The sequence below is a fragment of the Papilio machaon genome, chromosome 20, assembly GCF_912999745.1.
Source record: "Papilio machaon chromosome 20, ilPapMach1.1, whole genome shotgun sequence".
Taxonomy (NCBI): domain Eukaryota; kingdom Metazoa; phylum Arthropoda; class Insecta; order Lepidoptera; family Papilionidae; genus Papilio; species Papilio machaon.
The window spans coordinates 3,121,593-3,142,125 of NC_060005.1; the positions used below are offsets into that span (position 1 = coordinate 3,121,593).

Sequence of the window (20,533 nt, forward strand, 5' to 3'; positions counted from 1 at the left end):
TCCAAGTTTCCTAGCAGCTACCTTCGCCTTAGACTCTAAGAACTGTCCGAAGTTAAGATTCGTCGAAATTTCGACGCCCAGTAACTGCAGACAGTTGGTGAATTCGAGGGGCACATTCTGGAAAGTCGAAGCTAGAGTGAACTCGCTCTTTTTGGCGGTGAATACACACGCTTGTGTTTTGGCGGCGTTGAATCGCACAAGATTGGCCGGTCCCCAAGATGAGACTGCCTCGAGTGTGCGATTAGTACGCTCTACCATGACCTCACGTTCAGACTGTATTTGATCCCGACTGGTCCGACCTACCGGTAGATATCTCTCTATAACTGTGCTGTCATCTGCATACCCAAAGATACCGGGAATGAGCAGATAGTTAATATGCAGCAGAAAAAGAGTTGCAGAGAGAACGGAACCCTGAGGAACACCAGCATTAGTCGCCATAGTGTCAGACGAAGAACCATTGACAACGACGCGGAGCGATCACTCACTCACGAAGTCCTTTATCTACTCGACCGTAGGCTGGAAGCTTTGCGTACTGAGGGAAGTAACACGCTATCACTGTCACTAGGTGACGTTAATCGAGCAAGTGCAGAGGTTTACTTACCTTGGTAGTGTCGTGTCCAACTCTGGAGGAACCGACGAAGATATCACCTCTAGAATAGCCAAGGCCAGGGCCACCTTTGCGCAACTGCGACAGGTGAGGTACTGCAAGAATATGTTTGTAAAACCTACTTACCGTGGGTTTCTGAGACACATGATTATACAGCTACTTTACGGCAAAGAAGTTGTGACATTTTTGACATTGTCAGGAGGGCACGAATGAGCTATAGGACCGATAAGCTATAACCCGGTAAGCATAAGTCAAACTAATTTATGATAGCTTATTAGTCCTTAAATCCAATTCCATTCTAATTATCAGTCCTTTTTAGTTCTATTTTAGTATGAGTCAATAAACAATTTTGTAGCCCGCTGACCTAAATAAGGCAAGAATCACCAAAAATAATAGAATTTTAGTGTCTGTATGTAATAAAAAATTTATACATATAAAATTTGGCATCAATTAACTAGATTTGGTTATAAGCTTACTCGTACATTTTTAGACAAACTTTGTGATATATTTGACTAGTAATAGTACAAATAATTTTCTGGTTTGAATTTGATGATCGTATCATAAGTTTGAGGTTTCAATACATTTTGAACAGCAGGCACGATTTAAATGGGTTGAAGAATTGTAATTTTGGTAGAGTTTAATTTTTTTTATCTTATTTTATTATTTTTGGGTAAAGCAACTTTAGTTTGGTGTTACTATTTTTTATGGTCTTTATATTTCCTTGTATATCAAGACCACAAAATGAAATGTGTTGTTTAAAGACCACTTAAATCCAAACGAGCTGAAGAAATCAATTAAGATAATACGAGCCACCCTTTCTGAGATGTTATGGTTCAAACACTTGAAAATTAGTTCAGTATAAGTCATGTCAGTCCTGATACGTCCCCATTAATCCCCTGTGACTTTAATATTTCTTTTACTATGAAGAAGTATATTTATGATTCATGCGGACAATGTTCTTCAACAGCGAAATTAATCATAACATCTTATGATAAATATTTAAAGATGGCGCAATGGACACATTATCAGTTATAGATATGAACATACATTTATGTCAAATATTATCCGAACAATAACAATGATAACCAAGGCAACACCTTTTCTGTTTTAAAAAATATTTCAAATGAGATATACAAACATGTGCACAACACAGATGCTGTATTTAATTCATTTTAAGATACAATTTTATCAAGTCATTGCTTTTTGTTATCATGTCAAGCATATTCCAACTACAAGTACGTACATAAGTAATCTGCGTCTTTTGATTTGTCAGTCAGTTATTGTGTGCAGTCGAACAATGCTGTACCTTTTAGTGACTTTAGCAATTGTATTTACACTTGTATACTTTTATTTTACAAGGACTTTCAACTACTGGAAAGTTAGAAATGTACCTGGACCTAATCCGCTACCATTGTTCGGCAATATTAAGGACAGCGTATTCAGAAGAAAGCATCTTGCTGTAGTTTTCAAAAGTATTTACGATGCATATCCCAATGAAAAAGTGGTTGGAGTTTACAGAATGACCACACCGTGTCTACTGCTGCGTGACTTAGACGTTATTAAGCACGTTATGATTAAAGATTTTGATCTGTTCGTCGACAGAGGAGTGGAATTCAGTAAAGAAGGACTAGGCCTTAACCTATTCCATGCTGATGGCGATACATGGAAGGTCCTAAGAAACAGATTTACACCAGTTTTTACTTCTGGTAAACTGAAGAACATGTTGTATCTCATGACTGAACGAGGTGAACAGTTTATTGAGTATGTTGATAACCTTCGTGCCAAACAACCGGAACAACCTATACATGTCCTCGTCCAGAAGTTCACGATGGCTACAATTTCAGCATGTGCCTTTGGTATGGACTTAGATGAAGATATGTACCAAATATTGGATAAAATAGACAAAATGATTTTTACTCCAAGTTATGCTAGGGAATTGGATATGATGTTCCCTGGCATATTGAAAAAGTTTAATGGTTCAATATTTCCCAAGTACGTAACCACGTTCTTCTATAACCTCGCACAAACTGTTGTGAAACAAAGAGGTGGACTTCCAACAAACAGAAAGGACTTTATGGATTTAATATTGGCGTTGAGACAACAAAAAACAATTGAAGGAACGAAGAAATTGGACAATGAGAAGTTGAGGATAGTTGAACTGACTGATAGCGTGATTGCGGCACAGGCTTTCGTGTTCTATGCGGCCGGCTACGAGACAAGCGCCTCCACCATGACGTACTTGTTTTATGAACTAGCGAAACATCCTGAGATACAAGATAAAGTCATTGCGGAAATTGACGAAGTTCTTAAACGGCACAACGGCGAAATAAACTACGACTGCTTAAATGAAATGACTTATTTGCAACAAGTATTTGATGAAACATTACGGAAATATCCAATTGTAGATCCTTTACAACGCAACGCTCAAACGGACTACATAATCCCAGGAACTAATGTTACAATCAAGAAAGGACAAACTATACTCGTGAATGCTTCGGGTATCCATTACGATCCTAAATACTACCCCAACCCAGAGAAGTTTGACCCTGAGCGGTTTAGTCCTGAAAATGAGAAAGACAGACATTCGTGTGCTTATTTACCGTTTGGAACTGGACCCAGGAACTGCATAGGTAAGTGAAATATAACCTTATAAAATTTTCAGCCGAATTATTTACATTTTCTGAAGCCTTTAAACTACAGTACTTTGTGATATTACCATATCTATTATTATAAAAAGCATGTGTTTAAAAAATGATAATAATAATAATTATGAGAAAATAAATGTTCGAGAATGATGTTAATGACAATAATATATTTTCTGAAGAGTCAACATCTGACTATCAAATTGTTTACTGTTATTATTCCTATTGAGTTTATCAAATGTAGCTTAATTATGAATCAGCTTCAAATAAGAATTTTTAGCAACCACATGTGGCCATCTATTAATTACGTCTCACGAATTTCATGTTTTTTTGACACCCCCTCTTCCGTCTTTGACACAGCTGGTCATATTTGTCAGGATCCCCTCCCTACATATTTTGCTATTTTGCAAAGAAATGACGGCAACGCGCAGTGCAGTGGCATTTATCAAAGGCATGTAACAATAGTACAGCGAGTGCAAATGTAGACAGTTTATATACTAGCAAATATTTGTACATACTTATGGATTTAGTTTCAATTTATTGTTATAATAGTATATGTATATTTTTTTAATGTGAGTTCACATTATTTGAGACCTCTTCCCCCTCTTTGTCACACTTCGTCGATCGCCCCCCACTCCTTAAGATTTGACGTAATTTATGTATGGCCCCCAACCTTGAAGCAGCGAACCAAAATGTGAAGATGTAACATTTTCACAAATTAGTTTGATTTTTGTTTATAATCACCTGAGTTGGTTATCATAATGTGTAGACATGTAACGACCTGAAATCGAGTCACATTTGCTTCCAATTACAGTCAAAGACAATTAACTAGTGTAATGTTTTGTTAATAATAATAAATTGTGTGCATTCCAGGCATGCGGTTTGCCAAGGTGCAGTCCCGAGTGTGTGTAGCCAAGTTCCTGTCCAAGTTCCGTGTAGAGCCTTCGCAAAAAACACCAACGGTGTTGGAATACGATCCCATGCGTTCTGTCTTGTTCCCCAAGGGAGGAATTCACCTCAATATTTTATATCGATAATTTTTTTTACAACTTGTGGAACAGCAACACTATCTTTAACAGGTCGAATGTATACGTTCTTTGTATTTTTATTTTTGAATCATAGACAATCATTTTAGTCCTCTTTCCTTTCCCACCCTTTTCTTATAAGGAAAGGATGGGAAGGGGAGTTGGATTTGATGGCGGAGATGCATAGGAAGGTTAAATATTCTCTTTATGTGCGTCTCCTCCTTCATCGATTGCGGTTAGGCAACGTATCTGCAATTGCGAATGTCTATGGGTAGCGGTCGCTTCGCCATTTCGGCGAATTCATGTGGCCGCTTGCTCGTTTGCCACCTTGTAATATATAAAAAAATGTAAACACAATTTAAATAAACGTAATTTTTCATTCATCCAGAAACAATTAATCATTCATCCAGAAAAATTATTAACTTCAACAGTATTTTTTTATAGTTGGGCTTACGTAAGGTGACGCCCTTTGTTAGGTTAAGCCGTATTAACTAAATGAAAAAAAAACATTTTTTTTAAAGTTCTTAAAAGTAGATATTACTGAAGAAAACTATAATATACTAAAGTCTCTGCTTCATGCTACTTAATTAATATATATTAATACAACAAGAGGTGACAGATATAGGCGAAAAAACAATATAAATGTAAGGAAGCACAACAAGCCTGGCAATAGATATACACACATCAAAAAAGTCTAAGCAACATATACTATTTCAAGTTATTAATCAATTATTTTATCATTTTTTACCAAGTAGGTAATACTTATGTAAACTTTTTTGATCTATAGGACATACTGGCTGGTTGTGAAAAAAAATCGAGTATCATTTGTTTTTTTTTTCACAAATTCAAAAGCGAATGCATTTGTTCGAATTTTACAGCGTTTTCTTTGCTTATTAAAATTTAGTATTCGGTATCAATTTTAAGATTCAAACAATAATTAAAAAAAGTTTTGAACAAATTTGAATTTTGAGACATTTTTTACGTTATGGAGCGACGTCATTTGAACGCAGATGAAATGCAGAGAGCTGTAGGGATGTTGCAAGCAGGAAGAACTCAATCTCAGGTATCTCGGTATTTTGGTATCAACAGAAGCGTTATTTGCCGTCTTCATCAGCGTTAAACTAACACGGGAGATCCTGCTGAGCAGCACCCAGGTCGAGGAAGGTGTACAACAACACGGAAAGATCGATACATACAACTGACTGAAAGACACCAGCCGATGTTAACCGCGCGAGAGATAGGTTTGAGGCTACAAAATTCAAGTAGTGTTGTTGTTAGCTGCCAAACTGTGTGAAATCGATTGCATGAGTATGGCCTCCGAGCACGACGGCCAATTAGGTGCCCACCGATACGTCACGGGAATCGCGCTCGTCGAAATGAATGGTTTAGGCAACACATTATATGGACCCGGAAACAATGGGATAAAATTTTATTTTGCGATGAGTCTCGATTTGGGTTCTAGCCTGATACTAGAAGGGTAAGAGTGTACCGTTGTCCTGGAAATACTGAAAGACTGAGGTGGCTCCAGGAAGTGCATCCATACAACGACTTAACAGTTATGGCATGGGCGGGTATTATGAAGAACATACGAACAGAGCTCGTTTTTGTAAATGGTAACATGAACGCTGTAAATTACGTTGAGGATGTTCTAAGACCTTATGTCCATCCATTCGCACAAGCGCTTGGCTTCGATTTCACCTTGATGCATGACAATGCGCGTTCGCATACAGCTTTGCACACACGGGAGTACTTGGCAAGGGAAAACTTCCTGGTATTGCCTTGGCCTGCACAATCGCCAGACCTCAACCCCATCGAGCATGCACGGGACATGCTCCAGAGATGTGTTTTAAATGACTTGGATGGAGTGACAACAACCCAACAACTGATGGACTTACTAAAATTTCATTGGGAGCAATTACCGTAGGATCACATTAACAGTCTCATCGATTCTATGAATAATCGGTGCCAGCAAGTTCTCCATAACAGAGGAGACCACAATTTGTCTTAATTTATGCAATTTTTGTACAACCATTTAATTTTACTTTAAGTTTAGTTAATTAGGCACCTTACTTTGTACTACGTACAAACATTCCTTACTCGTAATTATTGGTTATTAAGATTATTAAAAAGTAAATTAAAAAAATAATTGTTGTTTAATATTAAAAATGCATTAATAAATAATAAAAGTACGAAAATACTAAGGATTTAATGCGAAAACACATTGTAAAATTGAAATTTATATGTGTTGCTTAGACTTTTTTGATGTGTATATTACCCAAAGAAAGGAAAGGGTTACCTTATCAGGTGATTAAAGATGAGCTATTTAATCCCAACGACGAATAGATTGCCCTTTGGACATGAAAGTCGTTACTTAATAATTTATCACATCAATTAAATCAAATACATAAAAAATTAGAAATTACTCCAAAATTATAAAAAAAAAAAAACGACCTAAATACATAGTTTTATGACAAACAAATGTCAAATTTGACATGTTTAGTTCAAATGAATTGAGGGTAAGTTAATCTTGTGTAAGTCTTTAGTAAATTTAAGGAACTGATCGGTAGACATGGATAGGACATTGCTTATAAACTAATAATGACGATTAGAAATTAATTCTATTTGTATTATTAGTTCGAATCCTCACGACCGCTAACAACCGCAACCATCAGCACCAAAATGGCGAAAATCAAATAGATACAAAATACTTAAGGCTGATACTTGTCCATTAAAAAAAATCATTACTAAACTTAGTTATTTTTTATTTATTTTATCAATATATAGATGAAGATATAACAACAAACTCTTAATAAACTTCACTTTACACAGATACTTGAACTGGATACAATTTATAAAATGTTGCATATAAACTTTGTCATTAGGATTGAACGTAAATAAAGATTACGCCAATAATTCACTTTCTATACAACTTGATTTTTACTGCAAATTACAGCATCGAGTTAGATATGATGTACCCTGGCATACTGAAAAAGTTCAATGGCTCAATATTTCCCAAGTTCATCACTCATTTGTCAAAGCCATTTTACTACTTCATCTATTAAGCCACCCCCTGCAACGTGTACGGCACAAACAATGTGTAGTAAGAACATGCTTCGAACTGCTTGTAATACGGACACCGTGTGAACTTATTTGGAATCTTTTCTACCATTAGACTATATTTGTTTTTATGGAGACTCCACATGCAACTACTTGTTTCTAAGTGACTTCTGACTAAAGCGATATGTAGATTTTTTTTTTATCAACGGCGCTTGTTCAAAGTTCTTACATATTGAAGTATAAAACCAAGTTAGAATAATTATAAATATTTGCAATGTGGTTTCGGAAGTTTAAATCCTTGACCATCTCGATTCCCAAATCACTAACGTGGGGAACGCGCGGAACAATGGAGTGCTGCAGTGGCGAGCGCGCGCTTTTATACGTCATCACGCATCACTTGTTCGAAACGGACATCTGGCAAAACGAATTTTGGTACGATTTTTTGCCACTTGACCGTTGTCATTCATTTTCCTACTTGTCCGTTGCGATTGTCCGTTGATATTGGAAATGGACATTGATCTGTGTCGATCACAAAAATGAGTTTTTCGCGTATTTCAGCAAAATTTTATCACAAAGTGTCCTAAGAAGTGGCGTATCTATTAATTATTCTAAGAATTTTTTATTTTATTATGGGACGACCATAGAAGGTAGATTTATGACATTGAGGACTTTCATTTTGCATATTAAGAGCTAATATTCCTTCATACACCATTTCAATATAAGTCCTATAATTTAGCGAAATTATCTTTTTCTTAACCGACCTTTTGGTACGCATTATTAATATAAACTCAAAAACTACTTGTTAGTCTTTAATAAAAAAAAATGCCATATGACAAGAACTACCTGTGTAAATAAAAAAATTCTGCAGAATCGGTGAATCAGCAGTGGATCTACGAAGTTATAACAACTAAAAAAACTCTCCACGCTGTATTTACCCTTTTTTCGTGACATAAATTCCTTTGATGTGACGTCTACAAAGAAGTATCATTTCAAAAAAAAAATTACAGATGACAGAAAGAAACTTGCCGCTGGCAGGTACTGTACCGTATTGGCCACCTATTTGGAAATTTTTATCCCCATATGTTGACCTTCGATAAAGCATATGTTTTATCGCGCTTTTAATTATTCATAATTGATAATAAACTTTACTGTCGATTTTTTTTATAAGAGAAGGGGGCAAACGAGCAGCGGGAACACCAAGGTGTTCATCGACGCCCATGGACATCTGCAATACCAGAGGAATCGCAGATACGTTGCCGGCCTTTGAGATGTTGATACGCTCGCTTCTTGAACGACCCTCAGTCGTAGCGGTTTGAAAATACCGCCGAGGACAGATCATTATACAATATACGCTGTAGAAAGCTACGCGAAAACCGCACGGTTGTGTATTACCAGCCCTCGAGATGGTATGGATGGAATCTGGCGGTCTGTCGTGTCGTCCGATGTCGGAACTCGGCGGCAGGAATTGTTCCAAACAATTCATCTGAGCACTCCCCGTTGTAGATGCGGTAGAAAATGTAGAGGGAACTAACGTCCCTCCGCAACGCCATAGTGTCGAACCGATCAGTAAGAACTCGGTCGTTTACGATTCGAATCGCTCTCCGTTATATGCGGTCAAATCGAAGAAGCTGATGGGCAGACCCTAAATGAAATAGTATCGGCCAGGACACACTCTGAGCTCCGCCATTGGAAAGATGGACGGCCCAGGGACAGCGCGGAGAACATGGGATATAAAAACGAAATGGCGACAAATGGGGGGTGGCATGCTGATCCATGCCACCAGACACTTGCGGAGGGCGGCCATGTATGGTTTGCGTCGTCTGCGCTGCTCTTGGTTCCGGATACAAATACGGGAACTAACAATGATGGGAGCTATATCGGCAATGCTATTAGGGATTTTGGTACGGATTTCGGAAATAAAATAAAAATTAGAAAAGGGAAATAACAATTTAGTAAAACTTACCTGCACAGTAGCCAACTAGTGGGAACAGAGAAAGCACAAATGTAGACACTCAGAGCCGTTGCGGTCCATAAAATCTGAAACATGTAAAATAATGGTGCAAATATTATGGCAAGAAAGGCTACGTATCTGTGCGGCTTCCTTATATGTATGATTTCATACATAGAGTGAATGCCGCACACTGTAATAATATTTGCACCATTATTCAGTAATAAATTATATTATAAAAAATAAGTATGTAAAGTAATAGAATAAAAAGAACAATGTAAAAAAGTCTCTGACCATATATATCAGGGGATCACGAAAAAAAAATCGAAGAAGCTGGTACTGGGGTGCTCCAGCCCATAGTTGCGAGCAGTATTCCATGTGGGGCCAAACTTGAGCCATATACAGCTGAAGGCGATGGCCCGGTTGGAAATACTGCTTCGCTCTGCCGAGCACACCCAGTTATTTGGAGGCTTGGCCTTGTCTTCTAAATGACCACGAAACTAAACGTCTTTCGATATGTCAACGCCGAGAATACTGATACTGGCTGAAGCAAACCAGGGGAGTGCCCTCGAAACGAAGATCCACGACAAAGGGTTGTTTTTTGCATACTTACGCATACTTGTGTCTTTTTGTCAACCCCAATCCGAAACTTCAACCAGTAGGGTCTCCAGTTCAGACACAAGTCTGGTCCAGTTCTCATCGGCAGTAGCCCGAGAAACGTTAGCGCGGGCCGTGTACAATGCATCTCCCGTGCTATCGTCAGCATAACAATAGATGTTGCTAATTTGCAGCATGTCATTGATATGCAGAAGAAACAGGGTGGGCGAGCATTAATTGGTTTGGGGTCCGAGCATGCACCGTCGACAACGACCTTGATGCTCCGACCCTCCAAAAAGCTGGCAATCCAGGCGCGTAGTTTCTCGGGCAGCCCGTAGGAAGGCAGCTTCGAAAGAAGTGCTCTGTGCCACACCATGAAAGGCTTTGGTCACGGCCAAACTAACCGACAGGGCCTCCCTCTTGTCCTCGATTGACTCCGACCATCGATGCGTGAGCCAGCACCAGCTGAGCGGCGCTGTCGGAAACCGTATTGATCGCTGATCGCTGAACAAGGTGGTAATGGCGATCGGCCTGTAGTTGGACGGATCTGAGCTATCGCCTTTTGGGATCGAGTGGATTACGGCAGTTTTCCATGATTTCGGGACAACGCCTAAGGAGTAGAAGAACCGGAACAGGCGCGTTAAAACCGGTGCCAACTTAGAAGCGCTAGTCCTAAGCACGATGAGGGGTAACCCGTCAGGCCCACTCGACTTATGAATATCCAGAGATTGCAGCGATATCCGCACTGATCTCTGGACACACTGGATTTCGGAAATAGAGGTCTCACCGCATGGGATTATCGGCGGCGAGTTACCTTTGTCGTCCAGAGTCGAGTTGACCGCAAAAAGAGAGCCCAGAAGATTGACTTTATCTTTTGCGGTGTGAGCCAACGAGTCATCCACTTGCGCGAAGATGGTAAGGACGGCTTACAGAAGTTCCCCTGGATAGCCATGGCGAGAGACCAGAACGCATATGTTCCCGAAGGAAGGTGCACTAGCCTCTCACCAATGCTGGCCACTATTAACATTGGTATGGCAATGGAAGATCGGGAATGAGCGAATGTGCAGATTGTTGAAATTAAACACGCTATGGCATCTTGCGACGATTTATTGTTATACTAAATGCGAAAATGCTTTACATTTTATATGATTGCTATTAATTTAGAAGATTAGAAAAATCACATTGTAGGACTTACATATTCATTGCAAAGGAAGTGACAGACAACTTCTGACGGACACTGACAGATAGTTTTAATAAATTTGACATTATATGAGGCTAAAGTCATTTAGATTATACAGCCAATTTATATTAATAATGATGGAATGAATAGAACAAATAGAATAAATAATATTTCTATCAGCCACGTGTTCGGACTTTGCCTTGGCAATCACTCTTTTGAAGGACGCAGAGTTGTACTTCTTTTTTAACTGGTTGATATTTAAATCCCTAGCTGCTGACGCCTCAGTTCAGGCTCGATAACAATCCTGTTTGTAGCGCGCGGCTAATTTGCAAGATTTACCAAACCAGGGCTGAGAACTGTCCTCGATGGGCACAACTGAAGATGGAATAAAAAGATCCATCCCCTGAAGCACCACATAAGCGACAAAATCGGCAACAGTGTCGGGATCATCCAGCCTGAAGCAAACACTCGCTCATGGGTAGAATGCAAAATGATTTGAGGGTTAAACTGTCTGAGGGAAAGTAGGCCTTGTATCTTCGCTATAAATCACAACGGTCCAGGGCGAGGATCGAACCCGGACGTGTAAATGTGAAACGTGTACGTAGTTAGTAGTAGACAAGTTTCTCCATTAAGAATATATCCGCGATCTTTGTCAAAGGTTTGCCTACACGAATTCTCTTATACATCGAGATTATAGGTCCTTCTAGACAATGTAGAACGGCAATTCTGTTGATTAAAAAATTAATATTACTTAATATGTGTATAATAACATTACAATCATTTTACAATGCATCTAGACGGTATGTAAAATGACAAACTAATCACTCAAACTACAACAAAAATAAAAACATTTTTGGCAAGTCATTTTTATTTTGCTGTCTGTCATGACGAACATAATCTAGCCGTATATATACAGCGATCGCGGATTTAATTTTTATTCAAGAATCGAGCACAGTCCGACAATGCTGTATCTTTTAGTTACCTTCGCAAGTGTACTTGCACTTTTATATTTTTATTTTACAAGGACTTTCAACTACTGGAAGGATAGAAATGTACCTGGACCTACACCGTTGCCGTTCGTTGGTAATCTTAAGGATACTACTCTGAGGCGTAAGCATATTGCCGAAGTTTTCAAAAGAATTTACGATGCATATCCCAATGAAAAAGTGGTTGGAGTTTACAGAATGACCACACCGTGTCTACTGCTGCGTGACTTAGACGTTATTAAGAACGTTATGATTAAAGATTTTGATCTGTTCGTCGACAGAGGAGTGGAATTCAGTAAAGAAGGACTAGGCCTTAACCTATTCCATGCTGATGGCGATACATGGAAAGTCCTAAGAAGCAGATTTACACCAGTTTTTACTTCTGGTAAACTGAAGAACATGTTGTATCTCATGACTGAACGCGGTGAACAGTTTATTGAGTATGTTGATAACCTTCGTGCCAAACAACCGGAACAACCTATACATGTCCTCGTCCAGAAGTTCACGATGGCTACAATTTCAGCATGTGCCTTTGGTATGGACTTAGATGAAGATATGTACCAAATATTGGACAAAATAGACAAAATGATTTTTACTGCAAATTACAGCCTTGAATTAGATATGATGTACCCTGGCATATTGAAAAAGTTTAATGGTTCAATATTTCCCAAGTTCGTGAGCACTTTCTTCGATAACCTCGCACAAACTGTTGTGAAACAAAGAGGTGGACTTCCGACAAACAGAAAGGACTTTATGGATTTAATATTGGCATTGAGACAACAAAAAACAATTGAAGGAACGAAGAAACTGGACAATGAAAAGCTGAGGATAGTTGAACTGACTGATAGCGTGATTGCGGCACAGGCTTTCGTGTTCTATGCGGCTGGCTACGAGACAAGCGCCTCCACCATGACGTACTTGTTTTATGAACTAGCGAAACATCCTGAGATACAAGATAAAGTCATTGCGGAAATTGACGAAGTTCTTAAACGGCACAATGGCGAAATAAACTACGACTGCTTAAATGAAATGACTTATTTGCAACAAGTATTTGATGAAACATTACGGAAATATCCAATTGTAGATCCTTTACAACGCAACGCTCAAACGGACTACAAGATCCCAGGAACTAATGTTACAATCAAGAAAGGACAAACTATACTCGTCAATGCTTCGGGTATCCATTACGATCCTAAATACTACCCCAACCCTGAGAAGTTTGACCCTGAGCGGTTTAGTCCAGAAAATGAGAAAGACAGACATTCGTGTGCTTATTTACCGTTTGGAACTGGACCCAGGAACTGCATAGGTAAGTAAAAATCAATGTTAAAATTATCATCGTATTTTATTTCCAATATAAAATCAAATTATAATTTATGATTACTATGGCATATGTCAATTCCCTCATGCTACTTGGCCTCTTTCTGAAACGGGACAATTGGGGACTAGCGGTCCGTCCCCACTACCAACTTTTATTTATTAATTGTTATTTAAAATTTATGTATGATCTACACATTTTACTCAATTATAATGTAGCTTTCTAATGGCAAAAGAATTTCTCAAATTGATCCAGTAGTTTTTGAGTTCATTCGTACTATACAAAATAAAAATCTCTCTTCTTTATAATAATAACAGTCAATGTAGATTACGATTTAATGATATTCTGCGTATATGTACATATGTATTATATAATATATTTTGTGTTTTCTAGGCATGCGGTTTGCCAAGGTGCAGTCCCGAGTATGCGTAGTCAAATTCCTGTCCAAGTTCAGAGTGGAGCCTTCTAAAAAGACTCCAATGGTGTTGGAATACGATCCCATGCGACTAGTTCTATTCCCCAAGGGAGGAATTCATTTGAATGTTTTATGTAGATAAACATTTACTTATCGTTCGAGAAATATAATGCAATTGATACCCAAAAATTAAATTTAAACATTAGTTAGTGGTTCCCGTCTGATATTGTTTTAATTTTCGAAGTAGCTGACATGTAATATATTTCGTTAGTTTGTTTTTGGTTACGTACACTCAAACGTATTACACAGAGGATCGTTAACTTAATTTTTATGTAAATTTAAATTTTTATTTTATATATTATGCTACTTTCTTTTTAGACATTGAAATAGAAATCTTATTGATAAAAGTGATCATATAGGTTGAAACAGTACCTTAACACAATCATTAAATATGACGTCCAAGATCTAGCTTACAAATGTTAATATGTTATTATTTTTATAAGTTTCGGATTTTATTGTACTAAAATGTTTTTGTTGTTGTTGTTAATTTCCTATGTCCCCGTAGTGGGGCAGAGGGCGCCCACAGTGCGCCGCCAGTTCGCTCTGTCTTGGGCTCTGCGTTTGGTCTCGAGCCATGTCAGCCCGATCGTCTTCATGTCGGCTGCCACTGAGCGCCGCCAAGTTTGTTTGAGACGACTACGTCTTCTTGTTCCTAGAGGGATCCACTCCAGGGCCTCCCTGGGAATATTACTGGGATCCCGATGAAGCGTGTGGCCAATCCATAACCACTTGCAGCGTCTTATTTGCTGACCAATCGGCTGTTCTCTACTACGTGCCAGGAGTTCTTCGTTGCGGATCGTGACTGGCCAGAAGATTCCTAATATCTGTCGGAGGCAGCGATTGATGAAAACTTGGACCCGCTGTGTTGAAGCTTTCATAAAAATAAAAATATTTTAAATACTAGTTGTCGCCCGCGACTCTGTCCGCGCGCAGTTAAAAAAAAACTATTATAAATGAGGGGCGGGGGGTTATAAAAAAATAGATGTTGGCCGATTCTCAGACCTACTCAATATACTCACAAAATATCATGAGAATCGGTCAATCCGTTTCGGAGAAGTTTAACCACAAACACCGCGACACGAGAATTTTATATATTAGATAGAAATTATTTTTATTTCTTATATCAAGTCTTTATAATCGAAAAGCTGAGTTATTTTCATATGGATAATAAAATGATTTAAATCAAGTTTAGAGTTTTATTAAACTTATCTAGAAAATAAATCAAAACACTTTCATTTTTGTTTGATTTCTTATTAATACCATGTAGCTTCATAGTACTCATGCGCAGTTCCCACTTTTAAGGGTTGGCAGAGCATGTTTCCTTTTTTACTCGTCTATGTCTATAGTTAATAAAACTACTTAAGTCTGTAAATAGTTATGTTGTTTTATAATGAGAAATATTCCAATAAAAAAACGTATTACGGTTTCTGATAAAAAAAAAAAACAAAATTATTGATTAGAACAATATTTACATTTACATTTTAAAATTAAGTAAAAATATATACATAGCTGATAATAAATAAAAGAAACAACAGAAAACGTTTTGCTTATAATGAAAATAATGATAAAATGAATATTTTTTCTACAATCTCAAAATTAATAAATTAAAATTTGTCACTTTGGCAGAGAAAACGAAAAAGTAAAGGAAATCATCAAAAAGTATTTACTTTAAGAAAAGAAGACCTCTTTTCTTTACTTGTTTTTTAAAAAAGTTGTCTGTGTCCGTATGTCCGCAACTACGCGTTTGTTCCGAATAACCTTCGTAATGGCTGGATCGATTTTGACCGGTAAAAGTTTACTGGAAGGTTAATGTGTGCTAGAATTACTTCTGCATTTTTCCCACACTAACGAAGTCGCGGGCAACATCTAGTCCTTCTTAATTATTTCAATACCCATCTTTCTTTCGGCAATAACAACATATCTGAGGTCGTCCATTAATCACGTGTTTTTTAAACAACTTTTAACCCCCCTCCCCCTCTGCACCCGCCCAAAATCACGTGGATTTTTATTACATATTATTTGATAATATCATATATTTGATAATATCATCAACATATTATGTTCAAAATATATCTTTAATAACAAATGTAATGTATTTTTTTTACATAAAACGTTAAAATCAGTCAAAAAATAAACACACGTGATATCTCAGGAAGGTGAAGTGTCGGTGGCTCTTGCAATCTGCAGGTCCTAGGTTCCAATCCCGCCATGTACTAATGTGTTTTTCCAGTTTCGATTTACATATGTACATTTATCCTACATTTTTACGGTGAAGGAAAACATCATAATGCGACCTGCACATTCAAAGACATCTGTAAAGTCACATCTAACTTAGGTTAGGCTCCGAGTGCCTCAGTGGGGACATATTGTGAGCTGATGATGATATCTCAGGATAGCCTTCCCCGCTTTGAAGCATCACATGATTAGTGGACGATAAAAATGTACTTTTATAAAATAGATGACGTTAGTAACAAACAGATTTTGATAAATAATTGTTATCACATTTTTAATATTATAATATTTACACAAAGAGATAAATAACATAAAATTATATGATAACAATGATATCAGATATACTTATAAGAATTTCAAGCATGTTAGCGTATTAAAAGGTATTTTGTTAATCTCGAAATAATGCTCGTATATGATATCATTAACATATGATTTGGGTTAAACTGTATCTTTGTATAATAAAATGTAATAAACCTTCGTCGATGAACACCTTGGTGTTCCCGCTGCTCGTTTGCCCCCTTCTCTTATAAAAAAAAAACGATTACCTATATTTTGTAAATAAAAGACGATTGGAATGTTTAATTCATATAACATAGTTCGAAGTATAGCTATTTATTAAAAAAAATAGCTTTTGATTGCGACTCCGTCCGCATGTAATGTTTAAACTTAATAAGTAGCGTTTGTGTTTTATCAGACTATGTTCTACATTCATGTCTAATTTTACCGAGATTCGTTAAGCCGTTCTGGAAATATCATCTAACAAACATTCAACTTTCCATCCATCCATTCGTCTAAACATTCGCATCTATATATAATATAAGTAAAGATACAAGAGAAACAACGTATTTGTTATAAAATATTACTGCTAAACCGGCACACGTATACTCCGTCTACATTTGTTTTTTTAAACGAGGCCGGACCGAATCGCTTTTCATTCCTGCGACCATGGGGTTGATTGAAAAGCGGTTGATGTTCTTTACACATCACAACAAATATCGTAAGTTTTATTACGCAGTAAAGTGACTTAGAGTGACATTACAATAAAAGACTAAATGCTGATAGATCTTTGTTGAAATATACACATTATCGTCTCCGATAAACACATGAACGCAAAACTGCGAGTCATCGTAAAGCACGTTGCGTTCATTATGTAGGTATTCGAAATTCGCATTGAAGCGCGAATATACATGGGTACTGCTATTTTATCTGTAAACTCCAACCACTTTTTCATTGGGATATGCATCGTAAACATTTTTGAAAATTACGGCAGGATGCTTACGCCTCAGAAAAGAATCCTTAAGATTGCCAAAAAAACGGCATCGGTTTAGGTCCAGGTATATTTCTATCCCTCCAGTAGTTGAAAGTCCTTGTAAAATAAAAATATAAAAGTGCAAGTACACTTGCGAAGGCAACAAAAAAAATACAGCATTGTAGGACTGTGCTCGATTATTGAATAAAAATGAAAATCGCGATCGCTGTATTTATATGTCTAGATTATGTACGTCTTAAAGAAACATGACTTGCCAAAAATATTTTAATTTTTGTTGTAGTTTGAGTGATTAGTTTTTCATTTTACATAACGTCTCGGTGCATTATAAAATGATTGTAATGTAGTTATATAAAGTAATATTAATTTTTAAATCAATAGAATAGCCGTTTTACAGTGTCTAGAAAAGGGATCCCCAAACTATTTTGGACAAGTGACCCCCTTTTCCAAAATGGACTGTTACCATGGCAAAATTACCTACTTTAAAGATCAATTATTATATCATTCTGACTTAGGTCAATAGAAGAAGACAGAGTGAGAATTAGCAATGCTTTAAGTTCAATATCGATCCCAGGGGGTCGATGTCGACCCCTTTGGGAATCCCTGGTCTAGAAAGACCTATAATCTCGATGTATAAGAGAATTCGTGTAGGCAAACCTTTGACAAAGGTCGCGAATATATTCTTAGTAGAGAAGTGAATTGCCTGTCTTCTTCTGTACTGCCCTGCCCAGACGGCTGCGAGAGAATCAAAGATTAAATATAGAAAGAAAGATTAATCAAAATTAATGGCTCACATATCATCTCGGTAGCGGAAGGTTGCCCGCAAGGAGGGGTTCACTCACCCCTACTGTAGAACCTAGTCATTAACGACTTGATAAGCAAATTTAACAACAACCTCTTTTGCAATCTCTTCTTGGGTTACGCCGACGATCTGGCAATCCTCATTTCAGGAAAATCTGCCGATACCGTGTGTAACCTTACCCAGACAGCCTTGTAAAGACTTCGAACTTTCTGTAAATTCCAACAAAACAGAATTAGTTATGTTTACCAAACAATGGACACTAAAGGATTACACCTTACCCTCACTGTTTGGTACTTAACTAAAACTCTCAACTGAAGTTAAATATCTAGGAGTGATCCTGGATAATAAGCTAAACTGAAACAAACACCTTGATAACAAAATTAATAGAGCCAATATTACTTTTTGGAAGTGCAAAAAGATGATTGGCAAAAGGTAACACCTAAAATGATACTATGGATATACACATCAGTTATCCGACCAATGATCACATACGGTGCCGTTGTCTGGTGGACTAAAACCAAACAAATATCGGCATGCAAGTAGCTACAGGGTTGTCAAAGATTGGCTCCTATGGCCTCAACAGGCAGTCTGAGAACTACTCCCACTACTGCCCTGGAAGCCCTACTAAATCTAACACCCCTACTCATTTACACATAACAAGTAGCCACACTAACGGCGCTTAGACTGCGTAAGTTAAATCTGTGGAAGAAGTGTGAAACCCCGCATACGTCAGTGCTGGACACGCTCATAGCAGAAGTACCAATCACTGACGCCAAGCAGGACTTAATCCCGAAGCAGTTTATTTTCGACAAGTACAAAATACAACTGCGAGAGCACGGTCTCACAAATCACGGCAACCAAAAAGATCTTAAGATCTACACAGATGGATCCAAAACCGATCATGGAACAGGTATAGGTGTTTTCTCAGAGGACCTTAACATCAAAATAAATAAACCGTTAGGCACAGCAATCGATATAGGCACGTCAATCTTCCAAGCCGAATGCATGGGAGTAATTGAGGCAGCACAAGCAATAACTGTTAGGAAAGCCGCAGGCGAAAATATACGCATAGGCACGCACTAACCGACAGAATGGCAATACTACAGGCACTAAACAACAACACAGTTAATTCGGGCCTCATATATGAATGTCACCTCAAACTTAATGCAGTAAGGACAATCAATAACATTAATCTCCAATGGATCAAAGGACACATTAGTTCAAGAGGGAACGATGCAGCAGACGAATTAGCCCGAGGGTCAGATGGCAGTGCTATCGGCCCAGAGCCCATTGTTCCCCTACCAGGTATAGGCATAGGTAATAACTATGTATTACTATAATTTTATCCCTATTTTAGTATGAGTAGTAATTTTGGCAAGAATCTCCAAAATAAAATAAAATTGGGGCGTCTGTATGTAATAAAAAAATGTACTACTACTTTGATGTATTTGTTACAACATGTAGTACTTGCGTTGTGTATAACGAAAAATCAACATTTAACATTTTTGTTTGTCTGTCGGCAAATCCGCGTCTATACCGGGTAATCTCTGAAACGGCTCGACCGGTTATTGATTGACTAGTTGTTTTTTTTTATTTTTTATAAGAGAGGGGGCAAATGAGCAGCGGGAACACCAAGATGTTCATCGACGTCCCATGGACATCTGTAATACCAAAGGAATCTCAAATGCGTTGTCGTAGCGATTTGGAAATACCACTAAGGACAGACCATTCCACAGCGTGGCTGTACGAGATAGAAAGCTACGCGAAAACTGCACGGTTGTGGATTGCCAGCCATCGGGATGGTGTGGATGGAACCTGGCGGTCTGTCGTGTCGTCTGATGGAGGAACTCGGCGGCAGGAATTGTTCCAAACAATTCTTATGAGCATTCCTCGTGGTAGATGCGGTAGAAAATGCAGACGGAAATAACATCCCTCCGCAACGCCAGAGTGTCAATTATATAACTATAACAATTTTTTTCTAAGAGCCACCCTTTCTGAGATGTTACGGTTCAAACACTTGAAAATTTGTAAGTATATTAATTCGTGTCAGTCCACATACGTTCTCATCAATCCCCTATTTCGATGCGAATTATTCTACCTTATCATGCATAACCATTTACAAAAACACGTTGCTAAACAAAGAAGGTTTTCTCAAAAATCACTTTTTAAGTGTAAGAAGCCGCGATCGCTCGCCATTAAAAATATTAGCTAAACTTTTTATAACTCAAGAACGGCGGAACCTTTGTAATTGAAAATTGGTAGGGAGGTAGCTAAGAACCAGGACACGGACTTTTTGTCTCGTTTCCGTGGGACGTGGCTTTAATTTTTTAAGATTCCGCGAGGACGGAATTGCGGGGACAAATTTAAATTAAAAAGCTTTTTTGATTCCTCAAAACT

The 20,533-nt window shown here is 37.8% G+C and overlaps 2 protein-coding genes across 2 annotated transcripts; both read left to right on the forward strand.

Annotated features, from left to right (window-relative positions):
• Positions 1-1,904: 1,904 nt before the first annotated feature.
• On the forward strand, positions 1,905-4,287 carry LOC106711234 (cytochrome P450 6B5). Its single transcript, XM_045682722.1, has 2 exons — positions 1,905-3,237; positions 4,123-4,287. The coding sequence occupies exons 1-2, from the start codon at positions 1,905-1,907 to the stop codon at positions 4,284-4,286; spliced, it is 1,497 nt and encodes a 498-aa protein (XP_045538678.1). The 3' UTR covers position 4,287.
• A 7,712-nt stretch (positions 4,288-11,999) lies between these two features.
• Positions 12,000-13,988, forward strand: LOC123722143 (cytochrome P450 6B5-like). Its single transcript, XM_045682977.1, has 2 exons — positions 12,000-13,351; positions 13,754-13,988. The coding sequence occupies exons 1-2, from the start codon at positions 12,019-12,021 to the stop codon at positions 13,915-13,917; spliced, it is 1,497 nt and encodes a 498-aa protein (XP_045538933.1). The 5' UTR covers positions 12,000-12,018; the 3' UTR covers positions 13,918-13,988.
• Positions 13,989-20,533: the final 6,545 nt, after the last annotated feature.

Bases quoted from the DNA above. Each gene is read 5' to 3' on its own strand.
- LOC123722143 (XM_045682977.1), top strand. From the start codon at position 12,019: ATGCTGTATCTTTTAGTTACCTTCGCAAGTGTACTTGCACTTTTATAT. The intron at 13,352-13,753 runs GTAAGTAAAAAT...TGTGTTTTCTAG, and splicing joins TGGACCCAGGAACTGCATAG to GCATGCGGTTTGCCAAGGTG.
- LOC106711234 (XM_045682722.1), top strand. From the start codon at position 1,905: ATGCTGTACCTTTTAGTGACTTTAGCAATTGTATTTACACTTGTATAC. The intron at 3,238-4,122 runs GTAAGTGAAATA...TGTGCATTCCAG, and splicing joins TGGACCCAGGAACTGCATAG to GCATGCGGTTTGCCAAGGTG.